The 14,301-nt window shown below is 42.2% G+C and overlaps 1 protein-coding gene across 2 annotated transcripts in view; it reads left to right on the forward strand.

The window, feature by feature from the left end:
• ncanb (neurocan b) overlaps window positions 1-14,301 on the forward strand; it is a 141,716-nt gene that overhangs the window by 46,276 nt on the left and 81,139 nt on the right. Inside the window, exons 5-8 of one of the 2 annotated variants that reach the window (XM_032526440.1) lie at window positions 4,423-4,597; window positions 6,448-6,575; window positions 9,272-9,565; window positions 10,570-11,439. In XM_032526440.1, coding sequence (XP_032382331.1) covers window positions 4,423-4,597; window positions 6,448-6,575; window positions 9,272-9,565; window positions 10,570-11,439 — 1,467 coding nt within the window. The remainder of the gene's footprint in view (window positions 1-4,422; window positions 4,598-6,447; window positions 6,576-9,271; window positions 9,566-10,569; window positions 11,440-14,301) is intronic. The other variant, XM_032526441.1, reaches the window with a different exon arrangement.

Raw genomic sequence — 14,301 nt, forward strand, 5'->3', positions numbered from 1 at the left:
CAAATGATTGTGTAACTTCTAACTAAATAATTAAAAGCACCTAGCAGCTATATAACTGGGCCCCGGGTCATGGCACTTTTCATGTGCAGTGCTGAACATCACTAATCAATATCACAGCGGTTAGCATCAAATAACAAATGTATTGCAGAAGCTAACACCTTACTGAAAGGGAAGAGGTGCATTGGAAATAAATAAACTAGCCAAGTATCATAAAATATATAATTCCTATTAAAACCAAACTTTTAGCTGTATTTAAAAGGTTTTGACATAAAACTCCTCATCTGTTAATTTTCAATGGTCCTTGACTTGCTAAGTAGTTCAACATGTGAGCTGAGGGACAATGACCATTACAATGACCAACTTGGCTTCTGTTGATCTACTTTCCTTCATTACTCAGCATGGTAGCCCCCATAGCGGGATTTGTTTTTATCTGATAGCTCTATGTTGGTATATTTGTACTTTGTTGTACAGCAATTATAAACACTGGAAAGACACGCCACTAAAGCTTAACTGGAATAGAGAGAGAAAGACCGAGCGAGCAAGAACCTGATTATTTCTGTCATTCAGTGTCATCTTTTTGCAAATGCGATATTACCAACAATTGATGAGTGGTGATATACAAAGTAATTAACTCCTTTTATGTTTATTCTAGGCTTGTTCTTAACTACACAAATTATTGTGTGTGGCAACGCAACACTTGGTTGTGTACAGCTCTCTCGTTGTGTCAAGCTCTGCCACTTTGAATACTAATGACCTGTTTTCCATGCCAGGCAAATACAGCCATTACAACCAGGCCTGTTTACTGTCCGTGTAAAATGTATGATGATGTGGGAAAGGTGAGTGAACTCGAGCACATTAAACATCATTGACCTGGGCCACTTAGGTGCTGTTCGTGCACTGAAAGCTTAATGAAACCAAGATGGTAGGAAACCAGCAGTGTATGCTGTTGTCAAATACTGTTACTCAGAGCGCTTTGTATGGCTCTCGCTGGCTTAACTATATGGGCAAAGCATTTACTGGATTATCTGTATCCAGGACACCCATACTTGCCGGAATTACCGGAATACCTGGATATTTTAGCTGCAGAGCTTTCATCAGATTATTTCCAGGTCACCCACTATTTTTAATAGTAGGCAATTATCATAACGACTACAGGGAATCACAAGATGCATTCAAAACTATGCACTATGCTGCCGCTGCTACAAATCCATGCTAGTGTTGCTAACAGCTCTATCGGCCCAGTAGCCTTATTATGTCACCCAGACGCAGCACATTGTCTGCTATGGAGAATAACACAGACACACGCCCCCACACCTTAGCCTTTACTGGATGTAGCTCAGATGTGTATATATGCAGGCATAATGTGTGTGCTTGTTTTTACAGGCTTTTACGTCTTTTCAATGTTAGCATTTCTACAAGGATGCTATCTGATTTTTTCAAACTAAGAACCACCTCATCTTTCCCCATAAGAGCGGTCTACATTTAGTAAGCAAGACCCCTGTCACAATGCATGGGAGACCCTGCATCCCCCCTCGTTTTGGTCAATCGATTGACACACTATGAAAACCACTTCTTCAGAGAGAAACCAATTACGTAGCTGGCGAGGACTAGCCATCTCCAAGGCTTAGTCTTAATTGGCAGTCACGCTACATAGCAGACCACAGCCGTCTTCACACTAATTCTACAGAGTGCTTAACATATTAATTAGCAGGTATTGATACTGCTTAGCTATATCAATATAATATTAATCCACACTGCTCTTCTTATAGAGTAATTTCGTGTGTGCATAAGCCCTGACGATGTCCTTCCTCTCTTGCCATCTCTTTCTTAATTTCTCTCCTGCTGCCTCGCTCTTCTACTCGCTCCTTGTTTAGTCTCCATTTTCTTTCTTTTGCTTGGCACATATTGACTGGCTGTGCCGCACCAATTAGAGAACAGTGCCATTTACAGCTGTGTAAGTCGTTGTCTGTGGTGAGATATTGCTCACCATTAACTGGTGTGAAGACAATAGATAGTATATCGGCACTGGGCATGGTCAAAAGCATATTGTAATTGTGTACATAACTTCTTGGGAGCCTGGCAAAGCCACACTATTTTACAAATGTGCAATTTGCTAGTTAGTTAGAGCTAATTTGCAAATTGCGTATTAGTGTGAAACCTCTCAGTTCATTTTCGATTTCCAAGGAGCATTGTCAATGGTGCAGACCAAAATGCCTGCGGACGCAATGTAATAGACCTACAACCAATTAGAGCCACAACATGACACGACATGATATAGCCTTGAGTGACACACGCGAGGTGAGGCAGTCCTTGGTCTGTTTTGAAGTAGGAAAAACATAGTGGCCGGGTCACAAATACTCTCAATTAACAGCTAAACAGAACACAAAAAAGTTTTTCTGAAAATATCTGAGTCAAGAAATAGGTATTACAGTAATAGAATCTTGATTTGTATTTTGATACATTCTTTGTACTGCATTGAAGCATGATGCTCCTCTCTCAGTCGTCCATCTTAAACCCGCCCCATGTGAGATAAATGAATGTGATTGGCCCGTCCAGTTTCTCTTTGGCTGGAAATCAATTTAAATGGGACATATCTGCCAGAACAAATGAAACATGAGCTGGCAAATTCATCTGATTTCCAGGCTAGCACAAGACAGTTTTAGCACTTTATTTATCTTTTTGCATTGATAGCGACCCCTAGTGTTCTTGAGGAGACGTGACAATCTAGTTCCCTCCATAGTTTACTAAAGAGTCCGCCAAAATGTATAATTTTGTAGACTTAAATTGCTAACTGATTGAAAACCAACAGGCTTGTTGAAAAGGGGGAAAGCGAGGCTATGGCGTGCTCTTGTCAATCGTGCACCATGATAATTTCCAGTGCATCTTCTAGCAACGCAAATGTCCAAGCTTAAACCATGTTTTTACAAATCTGTCCAAAATCTTGTGAACAAAAGAGAAATACACAGTACGGCAACATTGGTATCATTTTATATTTTTGTAGGCAAAAATAAGGGAAGAATTCAAATTTCAGTTTGACTTTAAACAAAGTAAACGTTGTAGCTACTGTTTAAGTTGTAATGCTGTGTAGTGTACTAAACAATATTGTCGAGGGACAACTGCGCAACAGTGCTACAATGAGGGCAGCACACAGTCATTAAGCACAGGGCCTACCCACAAATGGTGCCTTCCTGTTCTTCTCTCTGGAGACTGTGTGGGGATGTGTGCAGATGCAGAGGGTAAAAATAGAGGCATGTACTGGGCATCCGACTCTCATGTGGAATAGGACTGGGTTTCCCATACGGAGAGGAAATCCATTTGTCTCTCTAGTGTAAAAATTTGCCAGCGAGCTGGCATCTCTTTTTGGAAAACATCCCACAGCCTCCAAGGAGAAAGGATAGAACCGGAAAAAATCCAGAGGAAAGAAAAACAGTCCCAAAAAAAAGGAGGAATTCTGCTCCAGAGTTTTTGTGAAGGGGAGAATATAAGACTAAGATGACAGAATGGCTAGATGGATTGTGGGAAATGTGTCTGTGTGTGTGTGTTTGTGTGTGTGTGGTGACACACACACACACACACACACCACACATGGCCCTGCTTTCTTTCGTCGGCCATAGCCTGGAGTACTGATGCTCAAATTGCCATGTAGGCCTCCATCTCGCAGGAATCTCTGTCACTCTCCCAGACAAAGCCGGCGAAGATAAAGGAGCCGCGTTAGTAGCAGATGCCCAGTGGCTTTTTATGTCGCTGGGTGCTCCTCAGGGGACCAGCGTCGTGTGAACGGCAGGCAGAGGTGGGAGGTGAGGGAACGTAAGACGGACACTTCTGAAACTATTCCCATGAAAAGGAATAGTCACGTGGAATATACGTCTCACTTCATCCCAGTTGTTTTGTTGTTTTTTTTTTTGCTACTTCCCTTTTTTCCCTCACTTTTTTGTATTCCTCTCACCCTCTCTTTCTGTCTCTGTTCAATATGCGATGCATACAATTTATGCAGCACCTTGAATGCAGTGTATCTCTATTTCTGTGTTTGCCCTCTTTGTCTTTCTATCATGAGTACGGCGGTGGTGGCAGCAGCGTGACATGTGTCTGCACTCTTAAAGCAGTAAGATAAACATCACCAGTGTTTGTCATACACCGTATCCAAGGGCAACATCTCTTTTCTCTCATGATAACCCAACTGACGGCGATGCAAATGAGACTCACATGCCCAGGTTGTTGAACCTGAACGCTGTTGTTTCTGCTTACACAGGGGCTCTGTGTTTTTTGTATCCTGGAGCCTGTACGTGCTCCTGTTTTATTGGTTTCAGCGTTGCAGTTTATAAATAGTTCTGTGACCCAGAGGTTGTGGGTCGTAAATACATGTGATCAGTTTCTAGAGGAGCCTCTCTACTTTCCATTACATCCTGTGTGTCTTTGCTCCAGGTGTGGTGTTTCACTACCGCGCCCCTCACGACCGCTACGCCCTGTCCTTCGCTGACGCCAAGAGAGTGTGTGTGGAGAACTCAGCAGTCATCGCAACACCAGGCCAACTGCAGGCTACCTTCGCTGATGGATATGACAACTGTGATGCCGGCTGGCTGGCAGACAAGACTGTACGGTAAGGTGGTGGCTGTTGGAATAACTCTCAAGCGGACACTCTAGACTGTTTGGGTACTTTTGTTATACAAGGCAGTGTCGTTGATGGCGGCGACAGCATAAAACACAATTGAGAATGAGTAATGTGCAATTTTTAATGAGTAGATTTGCAATTTTGGCCTACACATTTTAAAATACTGAGGTTATTCCTTTGGTTAATGGTAGCTGGCAAGCCAACCAAATCTGAGCTCCAGGGCCGGAACATTACCTCTCTAGCCGCTGATTATCACATACGGTGCATCTGAATATCCTGTGCTAGATAATAATTAGCAGTCTTGGGTTTAGAGTATCAAGGTTTGCTGGCAGCTGTTGTTTGTTAGACTAGGCAGCTATTTTAAAATCTCCATCAGACAGTTGTTTCAGCTTGATTTTTTTTTCTTTTTTTGATCCTGTGCCACAGGATCAAAAAAGAAAAATAAATGCACTCTGCTACTAAAAATATATGCCTTAAACCAAGAACTTGGTTGAAAATTACTGTGGAGCTATGAAGTATGGCGACGTGCAAGTAATTTACTGTAGGTATTTTTGGACTTTCTACAAACACAAAACTGTGCATCATAATTGGACCTTATTGCTTGTTTGCACACTGGAAAAGCTGTTAACTACATCCGCCCCTTCTGAGCTGTCTACCAGTCCAATGCGTGTGTTTCAGCCCGCCAGCTTCCATAAAGTCCCTCTTAACATTACCAGTCAGAGCTCATCTCTCAACAGCGTTGTCCATATCTACATTTTAATCCTAAAATTGCAGTTGCTCAAGTTGCCGAGTAAATTGACTATTGTCTTCCTGACATGTTGCTTTTCACAAGCTTCCCGCGGCGCAGCTTCCTTCTCCTGTTTCTTTCTCACCTTCTGTCCTATGCTCCATTGTTTTCACTCGGGAGTTATCTAATTGGTCCAGACCCAGGAAGCTCCTTCTGCACATCAGCCAGGAGGAAAGTGTCCAATTAATACGGTGGAAAAAATACAGACATCAGCCAGAAAGACAGAGGCTGAGGGTGTAGACACTACACAACTTAGTTCTCTTGTTTTACTCGCTGCATAAGAGCTCTGCTGGTGTATGGTTATGTGCAGGCATGTGTGTCTTCTTCCGCATGTATGATTGTGTGTGTTTGTGCATTTCTGTGTGCATCTGTTCCTAGCACTTCATAAGTCCCTGTATGCCAAGCGTAATCTTTTAATCAGCCTCTTTGCTTGTGCCCTGGTGCTGCTGAAATCAATGTTCTTGTGGAATAATTGCTCAGTTGGAGCCTGAATATAGATCGCTGTTTTCTCAGCCCCATAGGCCCCACCGAAGGAATTTCTGATTCTTTTAACCTCTCCTTGACTTCCTAACTCTCTCTCTCTCTCTCTCTCACACACACTCTCTCTCTCTCTCTCTCTCTCTCTCGCTAATATAATAGCATTATTAGAATCCTTACATTGCCTGAGCATTAAACCCATTTGGAAGTGATTTTAAGTAAATCGGAGGGTAATTCTTCTGTGAAACTCACACTGAGGGCAGAATAATTAAAGAAAGCAAGAATGTGTAACTCCGGCTGAATCTTAAGCCAGTTTCAGGGGGGATATCAATGTGTTTATTTAGTCTTTGGGTAATGTATTTTGGTAATCTCTAGAAAGGAGATATATTTAAATTCATTGTATTTTGGGCGGAGGATGTAAACATGTAGTTTAGTTTTTTTAATCTTATTTTGTATGCGTGTGAACACAGACTCGTCCCCAGGGAGCTGAGTTTGTGTGTGTGGCTGCCTTTTGTCATGGTCAGGCTGTATTGATCTCCCGCTCTCTGTCCCTGTCTCTTGATTTTCTCTGCAGGTATCCCATCCAGTCGCCTCGGCCCGGTTGCTATGGCGATCGCGAGGACTCACCTGGAGTCCGTAACTACGGCGATAGGTCGCCTGATGAGCTGTTTGATGTCTACTGCTTTGCTAAGCAGCTTCAAGGTAGGAGCTAGGAGCTTCATAAACTTGGGTTTAGTCATGCATGGGTTGACGAAGCCTTGGGTGCAGCGTGAGAACGCCGTGACCAGAACTTAATTCTCTGTTAGCACAGAAAGGACGGGGGCAGTAGGAGAGGGGAGGTTGTGGAAACGAGAGGGAGACATAGAGACTATATTGAGGCCAGCTGTCATGTTACAATCTCCTGCAGGCGTAAGCAAAGGGGTCAGTAGTGTTATCCTAAAACTTTACTTTTCGATTTGCAGTGCCACTGGCAATTACTCTGTTCTAACGTAAGCTGCAGCTATATCGTATTATATTTATATCGAGAACAATGCTGATCCTTTTATTTTACTGTCTTCTAATATAGATCCTCAACTGGTGAGGAGGCTGACTGTTTACCTGGGATGTGTAGCTTTAGTCTCAGTCTGTAGTGTTTAGCCATCAAGTGCATATTTAAGGCCCTTTTACAGAGCTCTCCTTTTTAAAAGAGTCAGCGGGAAGTATTACCAAGTCAGGTGGATACAGACCAGCTCAACCAACTCAGACTTATCTTTTGTTACATACATTACATACATTATAGCTGATATAATCTGCCACTGCAGACGTCCACACTGAGGGTTGTAAGCCAGAAATGAGAAGCCTGCTTGTCTTCACTTTCTACTGTGTGACACCCAAAACCCATCGCTTCAGAACTTCCCAAGAATTTTGAGTGGTAAATCCGCCACTAATGTCGCTGTAAACTGCATATGTGCAGTGCTAGAGGGGAAAGCGTGACATGCATAGCAACAGTAACTAAGGGTTAGAAAGCAGGTAAGGTGCTGGGCACTGGGCACAGCCAATATCAGATCACACATACAGATCCATTTTAACTCCACTAAATCTGAGCACTGGTAAACCTTTCATAGCAGGTTCAGGAGGATGGAAAATATATATATATATATGTATGTATATGTATTTTAATCTAATCAATTTCCACATAATTGGATGCCCTCGTTCCTCCATTGGGGCCCCCACTATTTATTGTGTAATATTAATACCATAGGCAACTGAAGTTTCTGGTTGGTTTTTCCTACTCCTTACACGTAGTTACTCATCCGATATTTGACATCAATGAAGCAAACCCTGCAAACTAACTCCACTGCCTTCATACACATGTAAAACACTGCAACATAGATCCAAAGCACCCTTTCTGTTGTGGAAGTGTACTTAAGCCATCCCGCGCTGCCACTGCTGCCACAGATGGTCTTGTAGCCTTATCACCAAATATAGTCTACATTCACATCATAATCAAGTCAGCAACAGTGGACTTGATTATCCAATCAGAGCACAGCAGGGGTTAGTCTATCTGGGTCAGTTGTTGTGAGTACAACTGTTAAGCAATTAAGCAAGCATAATAGTAGTAGGAGTTACCGTACCAGAGCTACTTTGTATATATGTACATATATATATATGTATATGGACACGCTGTGTGTGCTCGGGATGCTGAGTAGAGAAGATTGCTTGATCACCTGTAGACTTTGTATCCAGCAGTTTGCAATTTAATTCAGTGAAATTAACAACCTGGTGGAAACAATCTGCAGAAAATTATTTTCAATCAAACTGGAAATATTAGCTGATACATAGCTAGTGTTTTTTTTCTCTTGTTCTGTAAAACAAAATACGAACCAGAAGCTGAATTAAAATGCTCAGATGTTCAGTACACAACCATGTAATGCAACATATCAAAGTTCAATTTGAATTTGGCAAAATCTGTTATTTCTTTTTTATTTCATCGTAAACCAGTATTAATTAGCAACTGTTCACCTGCCTCCAATACATATCTCATCAACTCATTATCTTTGAGCATTTTGTCTCAAACAAATAATTCCATTCTGCCTCTCTCTTCTTTTGTTTTGTTTGCATCCTCACCCTTTACCTCCCTATCTCAGTTTAATACATCGGCGTTACCATTCTTTACTCTTGGCATTAATCTCCTGGATCCTCATATTGAACTCCATCTGTTCTCCGCTTCTCCCACTGTCCACTTCTCCAGCTCATATTTTTTTTAATCACACACTGACCTGCCAGTGGGTTTTCTGATCATGCTGTACTATTTTATTTGTGTTGCACAGATGTTTTGGTCCCTCTGTCTGGCTCGCTAAGGCCTTATTTTGCATCACTATTGTATCCACATCAATCCCACTTCTCTTCAGCTTCTCCTTTCTTCTTCTCCTTCACTCATAGTCAGCATACTTGTCTTTCTTTTAGATTCCTCTTTGCAACTGCTTTGAATTCAAAGAACTATCTTTCCATAGTCCCCTTCTTTGAATGTACTGATGTTTTTTTAATCAATTTCTATGAAAAAATAAAGTGCATAGCAAGTAAAACTTTTCTCTTTTCACACACTTCCAGCCTGCACCTCCTATTATTGCTTTGGCAAAGTTGAAAAGGAGGTAAAGGAAATGGCTAAAACTTATTGTATTTAAAGTAAAAAAAAAGTCTCAGACGCACACACATTACGTAAAACAGACACAGACTCAAATGTAGCTGCATCACTTTGTACAACCATACAAACTGCAAAACTAACTCTCAAAAACCTGCAATCACAAGCCAACTCAACAACGATCTTAGTCTGGGGGCTAAAAAGCCTTCAGTCTTTTAACCATGCATCATAACACACTGAACTGAACTCCCCGCTTCTCTTCTTCTCCTCCACCCAGGTGAAGTCTTCCACTCCACAGTGCCTGAGAAGTTAAGCCTGGCCACAGCCTCTACCCACTGCCATTCCCTGGGAGCTCAGCTGGCCACTGTGGGGCAGCTCTACCTGGCTTGGCAGGCAGGCCTGGACCAGTGTGACCCCGGCTGGCTTGCTGACGGCAGCGCCCGCTACCCTATCAATGTTCCGCGGAAGAACTGTGGCGGAGACGAGCCCGGCGTGCGGACCGTCTACAACAACCCTAACCGCACCGGCTTCCCCGACACCACAGCCCTGTATGACGCCTACTGCTACCAAGGTACGACAATCTCTGGGATGATAAACTTGCCGCACCATCAGTGTGGTAATTGCCATGGCAACAACAGAGGGGTCTGGGGACTTTCTTTTCTTCCTGCTTTTTAATTAGCATGGCATGTTTGTGTCACACATGAAGTAGTTGTGAAAAGATGACATTTGTGTTTCCCGTGATGGGTTTGCGTCCTTGTATGATGTGTGTAGTGAAGTCTGAGAGAGAGAGAGAGAGATAGAGAGAGAGAGAGAGAGAGGGAGGAGAGAGAGAGAGAGAGAGAGAGAGAGAGAGAGAGGGAGGGAGGAAAGTGAGGTACAAAGAAAGAGAGATACAAAGAGTGACAGTTTGAATGAGTCCAACTGGAGTTTGCAGATACTCTGTGTCTGACCTTGTCTTTTATCATGTGCCAACTGAGACTGGAATAAGTTAGTTTCATCTTGATTCTGGATTGATTTTACACCACATTCTGTTCACTGATGATGTGTATACTGTAGGTTATCAAACTTATGATTTTGCATCTGGAGCTTACCTTAGGTTTTCTGGCTTCCATTGATTGTAACACTCTATAAACAATTGTATTTCTACAGATTCCACAGGGAAAAAACAGTGACATTTTCATCTCACAATGTCATCTCATGAAATCGTCATTGAAGCGTAACATGTACATAACCCAATCATTTTTAGTAAACAAAAACAGCATGAGAGCAGCGCAGCAGAGCATTTGTCAAAACAAATAGCTGATTGATGAAGCTCTACACTGCAGTAACAAAGCAAAGCTGTGTGCACATTTACATTAATATTTAAATCAAATGACGTCTTTCAGATCTCTAAAAGTAGATAAAAATGGTAATATGTTATGTTTAATATCATAAATGGGGTTCATGTAAATAATATTGTTGATACAATCTCATTTATATTGCATGAACACAATATATGCATGTTTGTTAATTTGAAAATGATTGGATTTTGTGATAAAGCGGCTTTTGTGTTAATGTGGCTGTTGTGTGTTGCAGGCCGCCAGGCAGCGGGGGTCCAGGCTGCAGAGGCACAGGCTCTGTACGAGGCCCCCAACCCAGCAGCAGAGGCCATCTCCTCAGTTACAGAAGCCCAGCATAGTGCCCCTTTTTCCAATACTTCCACCTGGACCGGAATGGTTGACTTGGACAACACAGGGGTCCACTCCATTGCTGGAATCAACAACTCCTCTGAGATTTCTGAAGAGCATGTCGTCATCCACCTAAGGCCACAGGAGGGCTGGGATGAAAACCACATTGGACCCAGACGCAGCCAACTCAGCCAGGAGGAGTCTGACGGCACAAAGAGCAACACCATGGGCCTTTCTGACCTCGAGAGCCTGGAGAGTCATGGAGGTTCTGCTCATGAAGAAGAAGACGGTGGCTATTTTGGATCATCTGACACCCCAACATTATCCTCTATAGCTTCTTCAACTCCCCAGCCTCAGACCGGTAATAGTGTGTTGGCCGAGTTTGTGAACACTCTGATGAGGCCCTTTAGGTACTGGAGAGGAGGTGAGGAGGTGGAAGAGACAGATAGGGGACCTTCTGTGCTTGAGGAAAAAGCAGGAGAGAACCAGACGCAAGTAGAGGCCTCCAGCAGAAACCTGAGTATACCAAAACCAAGTGGAAACAAGGGCAGCATGGACAATGCCATCACGGAGCAAAGGAGTGGTAGTTTTTCCTTCAGGACTCCTACCAGTGGACTACAGAATCCTGAGGAAGGTCTGTCCGAGCAGGAGAAAGAGGTGATGCCACTGATTCGATTAGTGCCTGCAGTCCAAAGCACGGGGCAAAATGACACCGCCACCCAACCAGAAGAACAAGCCCCCAGCGCATCTGCTGACGATCCTCCATCCAACGGTAACGGTATGAGCTCAACATTGATTTTATTTTTGTGTATGTAACCCATAAAACTAAACTTCTAAGTATTCTAAGTAAACAGAATGAAATAGAAATGAGGGTCAATTGAAACGGTTCTATTTCAAATACATGGTGCATTTACTGTAAATGTCGCTGGATCTGTTTATAGCAAGTTTTTTAAACTGCCTCTGTCGTCTATGTATGCCATAATATATTCCTCTGCAGGGCAATTTGAAGTATCACTGTAGATTTAATTAAACAGTAATTGCAAGTAGAGCCCGACCAATAAAGGATTTTTAAAACCGATACAATACAAATATTTAGTAATTTAAAAAATCAGATATTCCAATATATTGGCCGATATACATATATTTTTTAAATCCAGAAACGCGTAACAAAACATAAACAGATTTCCCTAACATTAGTTATTTGTAGTATGATAATAATTTGTTTTTTTGTCTCCACAGAAAAGAGGAACTTCAAAATATATTAAAGTTCTGATAAATAAAATGTATAAAGATACAAATTTAAGATATGAAACTTAAAGTCCTTTGTACAAAACACAATAACCAAAAAAATAATCAGTGTTGCCAACAGGGACGTTGTAAAGCGTTCTCTGGTGGACAAACTATACAACGCCAACACTCATAACATGGTTGACCGTCCATTTTTATTTTAGTTTTTAAATATTCATTTATCCGAATCATTTATTTGTCATAAGTGATTCTGATGATTGATTATTTAAAAAAATATATACAATGTATTTTTTTTATCGGCCATTATAAATGCCGATACAGTTCGGGAAATGCCCAATATCATCCAATAATATATTGGTATATAGATATAGATATATTGGTTGGGCTCTTATTGCAAGCAAACAAAAGCGGCATATCACATACAGTATTGCAAAAATGTTTGAGTAAAGACTGTTGAAGACTGCCTTCATTCTCATATTTATTGGCAGGATGCTTTGATTACAGAACAGGCTGTCGGAAGAGTACAGGCGAAGCTTGAATTTAAATCTACTTTGCAATAAAATGTTTGCCCGCATAATGTATGTCATGTTTGTTTAGAACAAAGCAGACCTGCATCACAAATTACAGCTTATTTTTTTGGAGTCAAATAAGTATTAGACTATACAACTGAGTGGTATTAGCTGTGGAAAATATATTAAACAGATGAGGAAAAATAAAGCAACTCGACCAGTTATGGATAGAAGTTTAAGAAGTTTTCAGACACAAAGAGAGAAAAGCTCTGGAGAGTATGAGAAGGCCTGGGGGGGGGGGTCCATCGTGTGTGTGTTTGTGTGTGTTCATGTGTGTGTGTGTGTGTGTGTGTGTGTGTGTGTGTGTGTGTGTGTGTGTGTGTGTGTGTGTGTGTGTGTGTGTGTGTGTGTGTGTGTGTGTGTGTGCACGTGCGTGTGTGTCAGACAGGTGACATCCATAGTGGAGTGAATTACCTTCAGTAATGGTGCGATACAACACACAGATAGAAAGGATAGAAAAGATAGAAAGGGTCACCAGGTCAGCGCTCATGTCTTGCACCCTGACATGCTGGCACCAAACTCAAAATCACCTCCTCTATTTTGTGACTGCAGGGGTAAAGGTGGACTAAAGATTAGAGGAAACGGCTCGCGACTGGATAGTTGCTGGACCAATAAGTACCAGAGCAAGGCACCTGCAGTAAATTAAAGCTCAGGAACCTTATCATTGGCCAAAAAGTGGAGAAAACAAAGTGTACCATAGCCTTAGGTGGTGGCAGTTTTTTTTGTAATGTTTATAACTAATAACACATCCTTGGCATCAGCTAAAGGTGAGGATACAAAGAAAGATTCTCCCACAGACTGCCAGAAAAATGATTTAATAAAAGTGATTCTTTCTCAGCTACCATTTGCCGGCTTTATTAATATAAATGCTCACTGCTATGCTACCTGAAATCTGATGCCAACCCCCACGGTACTAATGAAAATCCAAGCTTTAGTCCGCATGCATTATTCACAGCCGTATCCAATTAACGTGGAGGTTGGGCTGCACTGCCGTTCGCTCTCACCTCCATGTATGTCTCTGCTTATTAGGCCCCAGCTCTGTGAAGGTAGGCGGTAATGATCACTACAGCGAGGACGAGCAACACAAGTAGGGGAAGAGTAGACGGAGGAAAAGGGAAGAAAGGGGAAGATGGTGGTGGGGGGTTGTTATGGAAAGCTGCCCAACTGATGTCTCTTATTGCACGCCGCAGGCTAACCCTTGGATCTTAGTAACTGTTGGTGCTATGTTGCCTCTTTGATTGAGGGGGGTGCAAAGCTTTGCACTGCAGATGGCACATCCAAGAAAGATTTCAATATTGAATCAAATTGTTTTTGAAAATTTAAAAAAGGCCTCTGAATGTAGCGCGATGAATTAATGATCCCCCCTGCAAATCCAAATATTTTGAACATTATATTCAATGAGGAATTATTTGGTTAAGCTCCAAGTCGGAGCAATCTGCCACAAATAAAACTCATGTAGAATTCGAATCAGCTCTACATGCATGTCCTGACTGTCTGTCAAGGAAATGCATGTCTGCTTCACACCAGTCCCGTCAGCCCCAGAGACTGAATTGATTTGATGGGCGACAGTGGGTTCTGTGCGCTGACACTCAATGTAGATGCTCCTGACATGATTCACATCATCCAGCCATGCAATAACTTCTCCTCAGTCTTTTTTTTATCAGATTCCATATCTGCAGATGGGCTGAGGTGGCACTGGTGCCAGCTTTCTGTGTGTCTCTCTCACTGTCAGCCTGCTCTCTCACAATTTAATATTATGTCTGCCTGACCCGAGGGATTTCTCTCAGCCCGTTTACTCCAGTAAAGTGGAGTCAACACAGCAG

Source organism: Etheostoma spectabile, chromosome 9 (genome assembly GCF_008692095.1).
Source record: "Etheostoma spectabile isolate EspeVRDwgs_2016 chromosome 9, UIUC_Espe_1.0, whole genome shotgun sequence".
Classification (NCBI taxonomy): Eukaryota; Metazoa; Chordata; class Actinopteri; order Perciformes; family Percidae; genus Etheostoma; species Etheostoma spectabile.